This window comes from Plutella xylostella, chromosome 23, assembly GCF_932276165.1.
Source record: "Plutella xylostella chromosome 23, ilPluXylo3.1, whole genome shotgun sequence".
Classification (NCBI taxonomy): domain Eukaryota; kingdom Metazoa; phylum Arthropoda; class Insecta; order Lepidoptera; family Plutellidae; genus Plutella; species Plutella xylostella.
In genome coordinates this window covers 3416921-3431357 of record NC_064003.1, presented here as the reverse complement: position 1 = coordinate 3431357, position 14437 = coordinate 3416921, and the positions used below count along the sequence as shown (strand labels likewise).

The following is a 14437-nucleotide window of genomic DNA, read 5'->3' as shown; positions in this document are numbered from 1 at the left end:
TAAGTGTTAAAAATGCAAGATTTTATAATCCTGGTTAACACATTTTACATTCAAACAATAAAGGATCCGAGGGCAATGAAATAGCAAAAACGAACAAAGTATTCAACAACAAAAAGGTTAAGTTAAAAAGAAGGACATAAAGGCCAAGGATCTCCCTTCACACTGCATGATACCTTCACACATATAAACTATAGTTGCACATTGCAACAAACTTGAAAGTGAAGGGCCAAAGTTATCTTTACAACTTTCACAAAGGACTGTTAATATTTTATTGATATTTTTATGACTGGTTCTTTCGACGAGAGATCCTGTTAGCATTTTTTGCGGACGTTTCTCGGACTCGCAACTATTGACACAATGATGTGTGAATTATTAAAGGAGCACCGAAGTATTCGTTGAGTCAACAAGGTCACTTTCTTAACAAGAATTCTGTTGTTCACGATGTTTATACAAAGGTCAATGATGAAATTCAAGAATTCAAGATCATAAACGACAAAATGACACATAGGAATTCCTTTGTTTCGAGATATAACAACATTCTCAGAAGACAACCATATCATCGTAATTTTAACAAAACCAGTTGTAACACTCACCCCTGCAAAATGCAAAGCCTCCCATAGCTATTGGTCTTCGGCGCCGACAGCGACGTGAGTCGATCGTCCGTTGGCAGATTGAGTGTGCTCCCATGCACCCCCGAAGCTTGGGTTTCCCTCATCACGACAAACGAGGTTAGAGTCAACGGGACTTCTTCTACACCCCTCGCTTGAAGGCACTTCAGTCCGTTGATCAGTTGAAGCATCATGAATATGGCTTCGTGTAGTTGTTCTGTTTGGACCAGTTGATACTCCTTGGTAGTGAGTCGTTCTGAAGCATGCAGGCTTTCGCCGTAAGACTGGATGGTGTCCACTTGGGCCGGCGCCAATACTACCACGGTGGCTGGAAAGGTGGAAAGAGTTTTTGTTAATTTGTGTTGTCATGTACACTAGTGATTTTTTATGCAGATAGTTTTGAAGTACCTAATTAATCATGTTGGTTTTGGACTCATCATAATCTAATATTAGGTACCTACACTGACGCCTGCGCGAGTTTAGATAAAGGTAGGTAGGACCAAGATTACCAAGTTCTTTACATCCAAAACTTTGTAGTCATTACAACTTGTTTTAATTAAACTATTTTCAGTATGCATTAATTATTTTCATTGCAGAACTAAGATATAATTTAGATAACAATATTTACCTTGAACAAGATCCTCGCCGTCCTCCCCAAACTGTTGCAAGGGGACCAAGTCGCAGAACTCAGTTACAGCGTTCAAACTCAACGTCTGTGGCTGAACCGACTGCTGGCAGACTATCTGCGAGGCCATCTGTTCCTTATGAAGCATCAGGGTCACGTTCACAGGACCCTGGCTGGAGTTCCAGATGGCTGGGTAGAATATCCTCTTGCCGTTTCTGATGGACGAAGTCTTCTGCTGGATTGTAAAGTCGTTGTAGCGGAGATTGGTGCAAGCTTTCAGACCTCGAAGGGTTGACTGTATTGTGGCACTTTGTTGAACCTGAAAAAAGGAAGTTTCAATAAGTACATGGAAGTTTAAATGTGTTTTCTTGTTTCGTTTGTAGTCCATTAGATACGCTGTGAATCGTGCTAGATTGGAAGCAGTGCCGCTTTCCAAGAACATTACCAGTGACGTAAACACACGCTATTAGTTACAAGTTATTTATAATGGGGACAGAGACAAGATGATTAGTTACCTGTTCCAAGACTTGCGCAAGGGCCTCGTGGTTGGCTATCACGACCGCTCCGTAGTTGTCTTCCAAGTTCCTGTGAACCACGCTGCGTCCCTTTCGCACTCGCAGCTTGTTGGTGGTGGTTTTAGGCGCCATCTCGCTCTGATAATCGTCGGAACCGTCCATAGCGTCGGTGGAGCTGTAGAAACTGTACGGCGAGTAGATCTCCGATTCGGTTTCGCTTCCGCAGTAGGGGAGGGAAGAGCGGTTGAATCCGTTCGGGAATTTCGAGTATTCCGCGTTGGTTTCCTCTTTTCTAGGTGTTTCTTCCCTCGGCGGTGTCGCTTCGCCTTCTCCCTTGATGGCAGAATCGCATTCAGGAGAGCTGGAGCGGGCGTGGCTCACATACTCATAATCACTGTCACTACTCTTAGCGGAGTCGCATTGGTTGTCCTCGAGGCAGCTATCAGTATCATACTTGGCCGAGTGATAGACGTCGTCGTAGTTATTGATGACTGCGATGTTAGCGGCCTGCACGAGGCCGGCGGGCAGCTCGGGCGCGGCGTCGTCGAGCTCGTCGTGGTCGTCGACGATGACGCGGCGCTTCGGCAGCTCGAGCTGGGCCTCCCGCTCTCGCATGCTCGCCGTGCGCTCCGGCTTGCGAGGCGCCAAAGCCGATCTTATCTCACCTACAAAAAGAGAAATTGTTATTTAGAATTCGTGCTGCGCCCTCGTTCGTTGCGTCGCTCGGAAAGGATGCTGGTTGAATGATTTAAATATTTACGCAATTGGTGATGTAAAGATTGACCCGGAAACTTACCTAGATTAGCATAAATATTAGTGTCGCTTTTGGCAGGTGCTGTGGAGGCGGCCGGTTGCTTTTGTTTTTTCTGTAGCGCGGCTGATTTCGGTGGCGGCGGCCGGTCGGGCTTCGTTGGCGAGGATGAGGATCCTTTATACTCTTCGCTGGAGTGTCGCGGGGGAGGGGGCGGCTTGTTGACCACTCGGGCAGGGATTTCTGGGTCAGTGTGCGCGCTGCTTCCGCTGTATATCGACGACACGTCATCGTGACTCATCCTGCGTAAACTCTCCGTGATCTCGCAATTCGATTTGACGACCTCTACGTTCGAGCCGTTGATATCCAAAGGATGTATGATTACGAGGCGAGGCTTAGGCTTAGGGGCATAGTCGTATATTTCTTCGTTTTTCGTCGGTAACTGTTTGGGCATGGGAGGTACGGTCAGCTCTTTCTTATCCAAGTCCTTCGACGAACCGATTCTTAGAAGCTTTTTGATTGAAAACTTGTACTTGTGACCCTTACGTTTTTCTTCTATGAGTAGATTGTCGTGTGATAGTGAAATGTTTCTCCTCGGTGCCGGCTCTGGGACTGGCGACTCTACGGCCCTTTTCACTTCCGGGGTTTCTTCCACCGGTTTAGTTTTGGGCGTTGACGTGGCCCTTTCCCTCTTCTCCTTTTCCCTGACAACTGGCGAATCTGAGTTCATGTAAGTGTTTGGGTTTCTTTGGTATATGTTGTTGGGAGAGTCATCGACTGTGGGCGAGGCCGGTGGCGTAGGGGCCTTCCGCTTCGTCATGCTGTGCAGCGACGTGTCACTATCCTGTTTGGTCAGAACCGGCTTCGCGTAGTACACAGGCTCAGGCTTATCTTCCTGCACTTCTGTGATTTCGTTGTTCTTTTCCTCACACAGAATCTCCTTGATTGACCGCACCTCACTCTCAGTTTTGGTGTTTACAGACTGCTGCATCTGCATCACGACGTGCTGTTGGACATTTGTGATGTTCTTTTTTGTCGTTGTTTGTTTTATGACGGAGAGGGGTTTGATTGGAAGTTTAGGTTTTTCTGGCAGAGCCGGTTTGCTTGAGGGCATGAGATCTGAAATCATGCCGTGTAAGAAGGATGGCCGAGGGTCTAGTGTCGGCATGGGAGTGGTGGGCAGTGCCGGCGCTTCTGTTGGCTCGTCGGGATCAGCTCGACCGTCTGGTTCACCAGCTAGCTCTCTGCTGGCTTCGGCCGAGAACATTGTATCAGTTTGTTTAGGAATTATCGGTGGCAAATCAATGACTGGAGCTTGGAATGTGGAGTAACCGCTGTTTTGGCCGTCAACTTGCCTGGCTTGCCCTAGAGGCGAAATATTCATGTTGTTACTGTCTTTTTCATTGAAAACTTTAATCTTTACTGTTTCTTCGCATTTGTTGCCTTCCGAGAAGTGACCACTATCATCATTGTCCGAGTCTAATCGCCCGTTGAAGCTCTCGTCATCAGAAGCGACAGAATTGTCAGCGGTAGAGTTCAATGTGCTAACTGCTGAATCCACGCTAGTAGTTTCCATATTGATTTTACAGAATTTGAACTCTGAACGTGTGGCAAGATTCACTTTTGGTCTTTCTGTGTTTTTGGTTATAGGCGTGTGTCGTACGATGGCGATTTTCTTGAATTCATTCTCCTTTTTCTCTTTCTCAGTCATTTCTTCTTGCTCTTTTATAACTTCTGCCTTAATAGTTTCTTCAATGACCATTGGCTTTGTACACGTGCTTTGCGACAATTTACTTCCCTTGAATTCCGTTATTCTATTTTGTTCTAACGTTTCTGATATTTCCTCTAGCAACGACTTTTCGTGGCATATCATTTCTGAAGATTCATTGTTTGTACTGATGGTGGTATCGGTATCCTTAGTATAAGAAGTTAATATTATGTTTGTTTTGTAATTGTTTGGAGTTTCTTCGATTGGTGTTGGATTGGTTAAATGTATAACGGCGGGTTTGCGAACGTGTGACTTAACGTTGCCTTTGACTGCATCCTGTCCAAATGGCGTTACAGAAACCATCAACGTTTTCTTCTTTCCATCGGAATCCGTTTGAGCTTTACCAAGCATCAGTGACGTATACGACTTGGCCACTGAATCCCCGAGCAGATTAGCTTTGACTGTGTTAAAATCTGTGTTAGACTTTGTGATCTTGTGTAGTTCTCTTTCCGCCTCTGTCTCTGGAAATATATCATCATCTTCTGTGTCTTCAGAGACTTCGAACTCTTCGCCATCGGACCAATCATCGCCTCCATACCCAATAACCTTCGAGACTTCTTCTGGAAACCTCACGTTTCTTTTGGCCTTTTTGGCTGGGTGTACTTTTAGGATGCCAGAGTTGGAGGACTTCTTGATGAATGGTGTCGGGAAGGATATGGCTGAGAACTTGCCACCCTCGCCACGGTCCTGCTGCTTGGCGTGTTCTTCTCGCGACTTGAAGCAGTTGGAGCAGAAGTCCTTCTTCCAAGCATTCTGGACGAAGTTGTGGCACACGGGAGACATCTTGCCCCTCGAGTAGCGGCGGTTGATCACGTAGCTGGCATTCTGAAACAAAATGAAGACTATTGTTAGTTTATTATTAATTTGGCGAACTTAATGCTAAAAGCATTATGTTCTAGTTAACCTTATTTATGCCACCAATAGAAAAAAAAACAAGTGTTATATGCTATTCCAATCTCTTAGTCAATATAACTTTAATTTATGAAGGCAAGTGTAGCTTGGCTCGTTTTCGAATAACATGACTGTATTTAATATGAATCAAGGTAGCCAAGTTACGATAAATTGCACAGCAAGTTTTACAAAGTATATTTTATCCTTTCTAATGATATCAGTGAGTCAGTGACGCATTCCTGGTTGACATTGATAAGATTCGAGTTTCTATGATTCTGGTAAACTAGCTATATCGACATTAGGATGTGTTGCGTAAACATCGAACGATGATTCGAATAAAAAATATTGATTGATGACAATAATGATGATGCAGATGCAGATGCAGAAGATGATCGATACGGCATGTCGCACCCTAGTTGTGCTTTCTCCGTCAACATCTAAAGTAGGTTTCGATGTCACGTTTGTATTCGCAGTTTTAAATTCAGTTACGCATTTGGCACCAAACACTTTGGTAAAACTCGTACAAGTTACTAAGTTTTCTTTTTTAAATATTGTTGTTTTCTTATTAACCCCGGAAATGCTTTAAGTCCCGATCATATTTATTATCTAACTTCTTATTCAGTTGTAGTGGTCATGCGGTTTATTCCGCTTCTACTCGTATTATGTGCAAGGTAGGTAGATAGCTATTGTTATTTATTGTTACACAATTCTACGGTTAGCGTTCGTTGTACGAGTCAATTTTATTTCGGTTGAATCTACGTATTCTAATTGTCGTATTGCATAATTTCTGAGGAAGTAAAATTTTAATAAATTAATTATTTAGCCGTCACTTTAGGTTATAGACTATTATTTAACTTTGAAATAGGTACAATACACATCTCTATTCTCAGTTGACGTGTTAAAAGATGTTGTTTTTCATCTTTCACCTTATGTAATTTTTCAAGTGGCCTTTCTAGGAAGGCTCCTATCTACCAAACTGTTTTCCTTTCCGTGGAAGCCGCCGAAGACAGTGTTATGAATTATGAAGACCCTGGATGAGGCAGCACTAACATTAATGAATACATAACATAAATCTGTTGTTTAAAAAGGGTTACTTATATTTCGATAAGTAGTTGTAAAATCGAACCATTCTCCTGAGATTGCGAGAGCGAGGCCGCCCGCCGGCCGGCGCGGTATCCTTGAGAGACAAAAGGCGATAGCGCCGTACAGGTTACATGAGATCATCGGAGAACACACAGGTAGGTAGCTATTATATTGATCTTGTTTTCTTCAAACTAAACCTACCTGCTGCCGCTACACGGGTTCGTTATCTTCGTAGACAAACGTCACTATATTGCGTCATAAATACAGCGCTGTGATTAGTGGAACGCGCTCTTTTATTGGCGTCGATAACGAATCCATGTAGCGGCCGCAGATTGAATGATAATGCCCAGCATAAAATAAGTCAAAGTAAATAAAAATTCTGTCGTGTCAATCAATCAAATCCGTCCCATCAGGATTATTATACTTATCATTCTGATCATCTAAATAATTTTATCGTTCAGAAAAGATTGCGATTTGCCTTCTTACTGCGCTCAAATATGGGGCCTAGTAAGTAAGTACTTATTTAATAAGTGGGATCTAATATTAATACCTATATATCCTAATAAGCAGCTTCTGTACTCATTTCAATGAAATTGGCAGCCGTATTAATTTAGCTGAGATGCTTTAGGAAATAACCATTTTCGGCTAAGGATATTTTATTACTTTAAAATTTAAAAAGTTTTAGAGTGCGATATGAGCAGAATGATGTGTTGGTGATTGAATAAATAAGTACCTACCCAACCAAACAATAACAGATTGTGTTTGAATACAAATAAGAATCATCGATTGATGAACAATGTTTGGACGGTTCCATAAGAACAGAGCAAAACAATTGATCATTGATTGTCCTCTAACTAAAAACATAATTATTTTATACACGCTGTTGTAGTGAGCAGTAGCATACTTGTTTTTATTGGGTCTATATACAAGTATTGTGTCGGTGAGATTAGCGTCTGTATTATTAAAATAGTTATACTTATTGTACCTACAACTTATAATAATACGATATAGTTTTTATTTTATAATTTATAACCAATCTCAATGTTCCTTTCGATTTCATAATTCACTGATGTTTTCGAAAGAGACTATTTAAACTTAGGACTTGCTACCCTAGGCCCTGTCATTACCATTGCAATAAGAAGATCGAAAAACGCATAATTTCTCATCCTCCGCTTTCCATCCACCTTATGTCTACGTAATAAAGTTTCAAATCCATCCAACGCAATAGCTCGGAGATCATTAAACGGTATCAATTTAAATTTTCTTGTGGGAAGCTGAGGGTACTCTATCTGACGAAAAACCAAGATTCGGAGCGCTGCTGCGCGAACTACGACTCTATCTCTTTGTATTAAGCTTGCCGATTGCACGACAGCTTTCGTTCGTTAGTTTTTTGTCAGTATAGAGTGACCCCCTGGTCCGAGGTAGTTTGAAGTATAATTACGGCCCTCAAGGAAGCGTCCAGCGCAGCAGATGCAAGAAAGCGCTCAATTATAGTGGTTAGTCGTGATCCAATATCTTCGGCTAATCTGGGGTTTGGTTCTCTGCAGTGGAGTCTGAATAACTGAACTAGGCGGAATTCCGTTTTGCCTGCTACGGTATAACTACGGAGCTACCTCGCAGGTGCAGTCTAGGGTAAAGAGACCTTTTTCATGTAATATGGTCACTCTGAGGGAGGTGACAGGTTTTTGGTCCCAGACTGTACCAGCTGAAAAGTATGACAAGTGAATTCACAGTAACCATATGGCTGGTAGACACAGGTTTATGTATGCAGTATATAGCATTGACGATTCGGGTCTTGGGTGTTAACTGTTTGTGTTCTATGATATCTCCAATCGATTATAATAATTATCCTCACACATAATTTCGGTGTTTTTATTAACATACCTTCGCGTCTGGGGTCTGGGCTAGCTAGGATTACTAGTACCCTTTTCCTACTAACAAGAACTCATAAATGTCACTTTATTAGCTTTCCTAGCATGTCTACTTCTATGGGTGTGGCCAGTATTTACTATTAATTTATACACACACTTGTATAGAAAGTTGTAGTAACATTACATACTGCATTAGTAATGTTTGAACTCTCTTTTCCACTTACATTTTATTTACTTTGGTGTCATAACTTGGTAAGACTAGTGATGTTAGAAAACTAAGTTGATAGAAGTAGAAGATGGAGGTTTCACTCATAAATATGAGAAAAAAACATGAAGTAGACATGAATAGCAGGAATGCTGAGATAACATAAATATTTGGTTAGAAAACTGGGATGATTAAATTGTACGATAGATGATTTATAGGTAATCGGCTTTAAGTTTCGATTAGGTATGTATGTACTTACATGAAAAGCCTTTTCCGTTGTATCATACAAAGAAGTTAGGGGTTTTCTAGGAAATATTGCACAACCGATACATGTACCTACATTATGTACATTGTAAAGTGAGTAACAGATTTCTAGCTTACAACTTTACACATAGGTTTTTTTCAACATAATAAATGACCATTAGATGGATACCTAGGTACTAAGTTCGATATAAACAGCTAATAACTACTATATGTACCTACCTTTGTACCTAAACAATGAATCACAGTATATGACTCAGATGTTATGTAATTGGCACAGCCTCGTAAATCTAAAGACGTTAAAAAGTCAATAATTACTCTTTAGGTTTTATGACTACTTTATGTACCTACCTAAGTGTAGCTTTTGAGATGTGTATGTAATGAAGGTACTAACTGAAAATTGGCAGTGCGGTCCTGATGGCTTCGTTACATTGTGACTTAACTCTAGGTATCTATCGATTACTGCGGTAGTCACTTTCATACAATTTTGACACATTAAAAGTAACAACCTGTCAAAATCGTATGAAAGTAACTACCAGTCATCGGTAGACAGAGTTATTGAAACTGGAAGTTAGTAACGAACGAACCATATTTCAGAACGTTACTGCGCTAAGCATCTCTCTTTGCATTAAACGTACCGGGGTTGTATTATATGTAAAGTATTATTTTGCTTTTTATCAAGGAATTTATAGAAACTCCTGTCTTCTGGTTCACGAATGATAAACCGATACCTCTACAGCTAATCTTGACTTTGAAAGACTTTATGCGTATGTATACCTACACGACTTCCTCTGCCTACGGCAGCGTGGGTAAAAATAAGGGCTATTGTCCCCCACGATAATTAATGACCACAGTTTCTAAACCCAAGTGCATGTGGAGGTCATGGGAAAGGTACTTATATCATTAACTTCTAAGCTCAACTTACATAATGGTCTGTTGACCTTATGCGAGGTGGCTGAGGAATGTGAAAAGTACTTGTGAGTTGCTTTTCACACCTGAAATTGCCGCTTTAAATGGTCATTAGCCATGTGTTTAACCGGACGTTTTTGGGGTTAATATTAGTAGGTGTCTAGTCGTAAAGTCAAGTTTTAATTATATTTATGAAAGTTATGGTAAAAGTAAGATAAAAAATCACAGCTCTTAAATACTTATAATACTTTTTAAACGTTTGTGGCGAACGTTTACTGTTGTCGATATTATAATTCAATTTCAAACTAAACAGGAGTTCTTAACTCTCTTATATTTTAGTAAGTATTTTTATCCTAATTAATAAACTGCAGTAAAAAAGAAACTCGTTTCTGCAATTACAGGTCATAAACAACAACATTTTCGTAAATTATTTGATTTCTATTTTAAAAACTTGATTCGTTTTTATTAATTTAATTGATTAACCGGATCTAGGTTCATCGACTGAACATAAATAATACCTTACCTATATAAATAACTATCTAAGTTCGTATACATAATTATATTTCAAACATGGATATTAAATAATACCTTACCTATGTATATATATAACTATCTAAGTTCCTACATATTTGAAACTTGGTTAATTCTGGTACTTATATATACTTATTAGGCCTTCGAAGTGGAATATAAGAGTACCTAAGTACTGAACGAGCTGAAAATTTGCTCCTGAATGTAATGTGGAAATACTTTTTTTTAAAATGGTTGTACCTGAATTGTGTTAATTTCCAATGTATTAACACAAATACTTAAAGTTTTAAGCTCAGCAAGAATCTATAATAACAAAAATATGAAATCGTAAGTCCTAACTCCAACCTTCTAAATTCTGGTCTCGAACAATCGTCTGTAAATCTAAACGGCACTACCCCTGTATAATATTGGGCACTCACCTACAACACGACCCATTATAAAACTGTTTATCTCACTCCAAATCGACGTTTCGTGTTTGGAATATTTTAGCAGACAGAATTCCTAAACCGGTTAGCTGCATTTAGCAGGATTACCTCAGCCGTTGCCAATTTTAAAGTCAGAATTTGTCTTTTTAAATCTTGAATTGATTGGGTTGCCATTGACTTTTGGCATTTTATAAGAGAACTGTACAAAATAGTTTGCTCTTGATCCTAGTTCAATCAGAATGACCGATAAATCTACTGGATTAATAAAGCCTAAATTATCACATTGTATTGGTAAACAACAAAAGAAAAAAAATGAAATAGCAAAACTACTTATGAAACCATTTCAGATATTTGTAAAATGAATAAGTAGTATAATTTGTATGGTTAAAAGACAAACTAAGCCATTATTATGTTCGGTATTGCGAGACATCTCCTTATGGTGAGGTAATGAAGCGAAAATAACAAGACAATTAGCGCATTTCTTTGCATATAACTCACATTACTCACAAGTCTCACCACACTGATCATCTGCCGACGATAGACTCGTTCCAAGGAATATCCCTCGAACAAAGAACAATGGCTCCCCTGAGGTTCACCACAAGGAATCGAGAATTTTGATCCATATGTCAAGGGGATTGAGGCCTATTTTCTATATAAAGGACTGTTGTTTCTGCATTCCGTAGTCTGTAGTCCAGAAATTAGTTGGAAGACTCTTAATCTCAGGGCGCCATCAATATTACAAACCAATGATTAAACATACTATGCTGAAGGGCCGGATATGCATTCAGACTGTACTGACGTCACATTAAATGCATATGTTTGATCGCAATATGCCAGTGACAACAGTAAGTACCTGTATGATAAAAAGGACAAAAGAAAATATTTACTGCATTGTCCTATGTTAATGGAAGAATGCTGCTTGTGAATGGGTCTGGACATTCTAGACTTGATAATACACGTCATGTTGAAACAACATCGTATGAAAGTTGAACTTGCATGGTGAAACTAAGTAGACACATAGTATGCGGAAAACTTACTAGTAACAAGTAGGTACAGGGTATATCATTAACAAGACTTAAAATAGTAGTAAGTAAGACTTATATTTAAATATGCCCTTTTCTAATCTATGGTACCAATTAGGTCTTCCTTATACTTAATCTCACTTCGTTGAATCGCAGTAGGGCGTGCAAAACCGGAAGGTTTTCAAAACCGGTTTTGAATTTTCGGTTTTCAGCCTCAAAACCGGGTAACCGGTTTTTCACCGGTTTTGATATTACTTAAATATTTTTTGTCATACAGTACTAATTAAACAAGGAACCCATATTCTTAGATAGAGATATCCACAAAACATACGAATAAAACATTTTTTATGATATACTTACCTATTTTTAATCAACCATATGACAAATTAATAATTTAGTGAACAGGAAAAAAAGTTAAATAAGAATTATCATAGTACTTACTGTTATCACATCTAAAAAAAGTGTGTGGCACCTTAATGGTGTTTTTATATCGTTCTGTTATCATCAATAATTGTATATTTTAAACATACAGGCAGATTTTGAAAAAAAAAACATTTATCGTCTGATTCTTACGACCAATCTATAGTAGCAGTAAGATGATGAATGTTTTTTTGATGTATTACAGATTTGTTCATATCAACGCACCGAAAGAAAGCCTAACTCATTGATGGACACGACTGCATTTGATTTGACGTCCTCAACACTTCATGAAAAAAGTCCATAACGTCGAATGCAGTCCCCGCACTTGCCCTAATTATATTTTCAACAACGGTGAATGCGGTCCTGTTTTACCTAGAGTTTGTATGAAGACCACCTTGTTGTGCTTTATTGGGCCAGATTTCAACGTTATAATTATGTGCACCCAGAGTACCTTTTTTTCACACAGCAATAAGTTTTCATACAGCAAAAAATGTGAACTCACACGCACACATCGGTCACTGACGTCGTGTTTGCTTTACTGCGCCTAGGCAGAGTGCCGGCATGTGCACCAGAAAATCGTCACTCAATTTCCATACAATATTTTAGTGCTTTTTTATGAGTTTCACCATTAATCTAGTGTCCATCAGTGTGCCAACCGATATACAAATTCTTATATTTTTAGAGTTTATGGGTTCAACTTCTAATGTATGTAAAAAAGTATATAAAAATACGATCAAAATCGGTGAAAACCCGGTTTTCGGTTTCCGGTTTTGAACTCTCAAAACCGGTTATGAAAAACCGTGATATATTGTCCGGTTAACCGGTTTTCCGGTTAACCGGTTAACCGGTTTTGCACGCCCTAAATCGCAGCAATTCCTTAACCATGTATAAAGTATTGATAAATTAAATATTTTGTCTTTCAGTACTAAAAAGAAGGGCTCAAGACAGCCCTTGTGGTACTCGGCTAAATAATAATGAAATACCATGATTTTTTTAACTGATTGGTCCGAAGCAATTAAATATAAAGCACCTTTTAAATGTTAACAATATTTTAGAGCAAAAACTACTGAAGTTATTAAAACAACAAGTATTGCCAAGGCCGGAACACGGTGACTTTTCCAACGAGGGAAGGGAACATTTGCAAATGAAGCGTGCATTCGAATGACATTCATAATATAAATATAACACAAATTTGGTTTCTATTACGGCAAACAAAAAACGCTTTTGTGTTACTGCATTAAGAGTCACTGAAGAAGAACAGATTGCTTTGTTATTTTGGTTCCGCAGCTGTGATTCTGTCAATGTTAAAATACTAGAATTATTTTCCGGTAAGCGGTAAGGTTACAAAACATTTGAAACTAAGATTGGGTGCCATGGTATTATAGATAGAATTATCTTACTATATTATCTACTGACTTTTGTAGGTTTCGTCGACTTGATGGCAATGAAAAAAATAATAAAGAAATGCTAAACGTAACTCATAAAAGCGTTTTAGTACCTAAGTATGATGTTGGTTATGTGAAAGTTGTGACCAAATATGTATATTTTTTCCACTCCAGGACAGTGCTGTAAAAAGGCCACAGCATACCAAGAGAATAAAGAAAGTAGATGAACGTTTACAAGACGAGATTGTCTACATATTTGAGCAGCCACACGACTGCGAGCGACGCGAATCAAACGCGACCGCTATTCGATCTCGACCTGTTTTCTAACTGTTTCGTCGATAACACGATCGTCTCTGGAGGGTTACTCTATACTCACGAAAAACGAACGAACGAGAGCTGGGGGTCTAGTACAGGTTTGATAGTTTGGCGAAAACTATAAAAGTTTACGTTTTCTCGCATACTAAGTGGCGCCTCTTACGTTTACTATCATGAAACTTTTGACAGATAATGTATGCAGATGACAGGTGAAAAAATAGAAAATCCCGTAGGTACTAGAGGCCCTGAAGTGCAGATGCACGTTTAATACAACGAGATAGAGTAGTGGCTTGCGTAGCAGCGCTCTGAAACATACTTTTTCGTTAGATAGAGTAACCCCCCGAGATGAGACGAGATTAAAAGATGTGGCTATACTGTCGTAAACCATTCGATTCGATCCTGAGTTTATAGAATTACCGTAGTGTACTTAGTGACTAACTGTACTATCACAAAAAACTTTAAACACTGTTTAATAACAAGTGTTTAAAACGAAATTTGACAGATTTTGTAGGCGTTTGACAGCGCTAAACATCTGTTGAATACTGTCTAAGTTTTTGTGGTAAAGCCCTTTATGTCTAGTTATTATTTGTTTTTTTTTGCCGGCACGCAAACGCAAAACCAGCAAACATTTGCTATTTAATTAAGGAACTGAAGATGTACTAATAAGCAAAGTAATAATATTAGTAAATGCTATGTGTTTACGTTGTCAATTAAATTTTTAGTAGGTAAATGGCACAGAAAAGAGTGTGATAGGTGTTATAAATTGAGTTTGCGTAAACACAGGAAATGCTTGTAAAGTTAACATTTCACGGAATCAAACGTAAGAAATGCAGAATAACCTAATCGTCGTAAATG

General features: G+C 39.1%; 1 protein-coding gene across 3 annotated transcripts in view; it reads right to left on the bottom strand.

Moving 5' to 3' along the window:
* LOC105383533 overlaps nt 1-14437 on the bottom strand; it is a 66182-nt gene that overhangs the window by 1100 nt on the left and 50645 nt on the right. For all 3 annotated transcript variants that reach the window (XM_011553594.3, XM_038113253.2, XM_038113252.2), the window contains exons 2-5: nt 2545-5092; nt 1749-2413; nt 1237-1552; nt 594-936 (exon numbers count right to left, since the gene is read on the bottom strand). In XM_011553594.3, the coding sequence (XP_011551896.3) occupies nt 594-936; nt 1237-1552; nt 1749-2413; nt 2545-5092 (3872 nt within the window). The remainder of the gene's footprint in view (nt 1-593; nt 937-1236; nt 1553-1748; nt 2414-2544; nt 5093-14437) is intronic.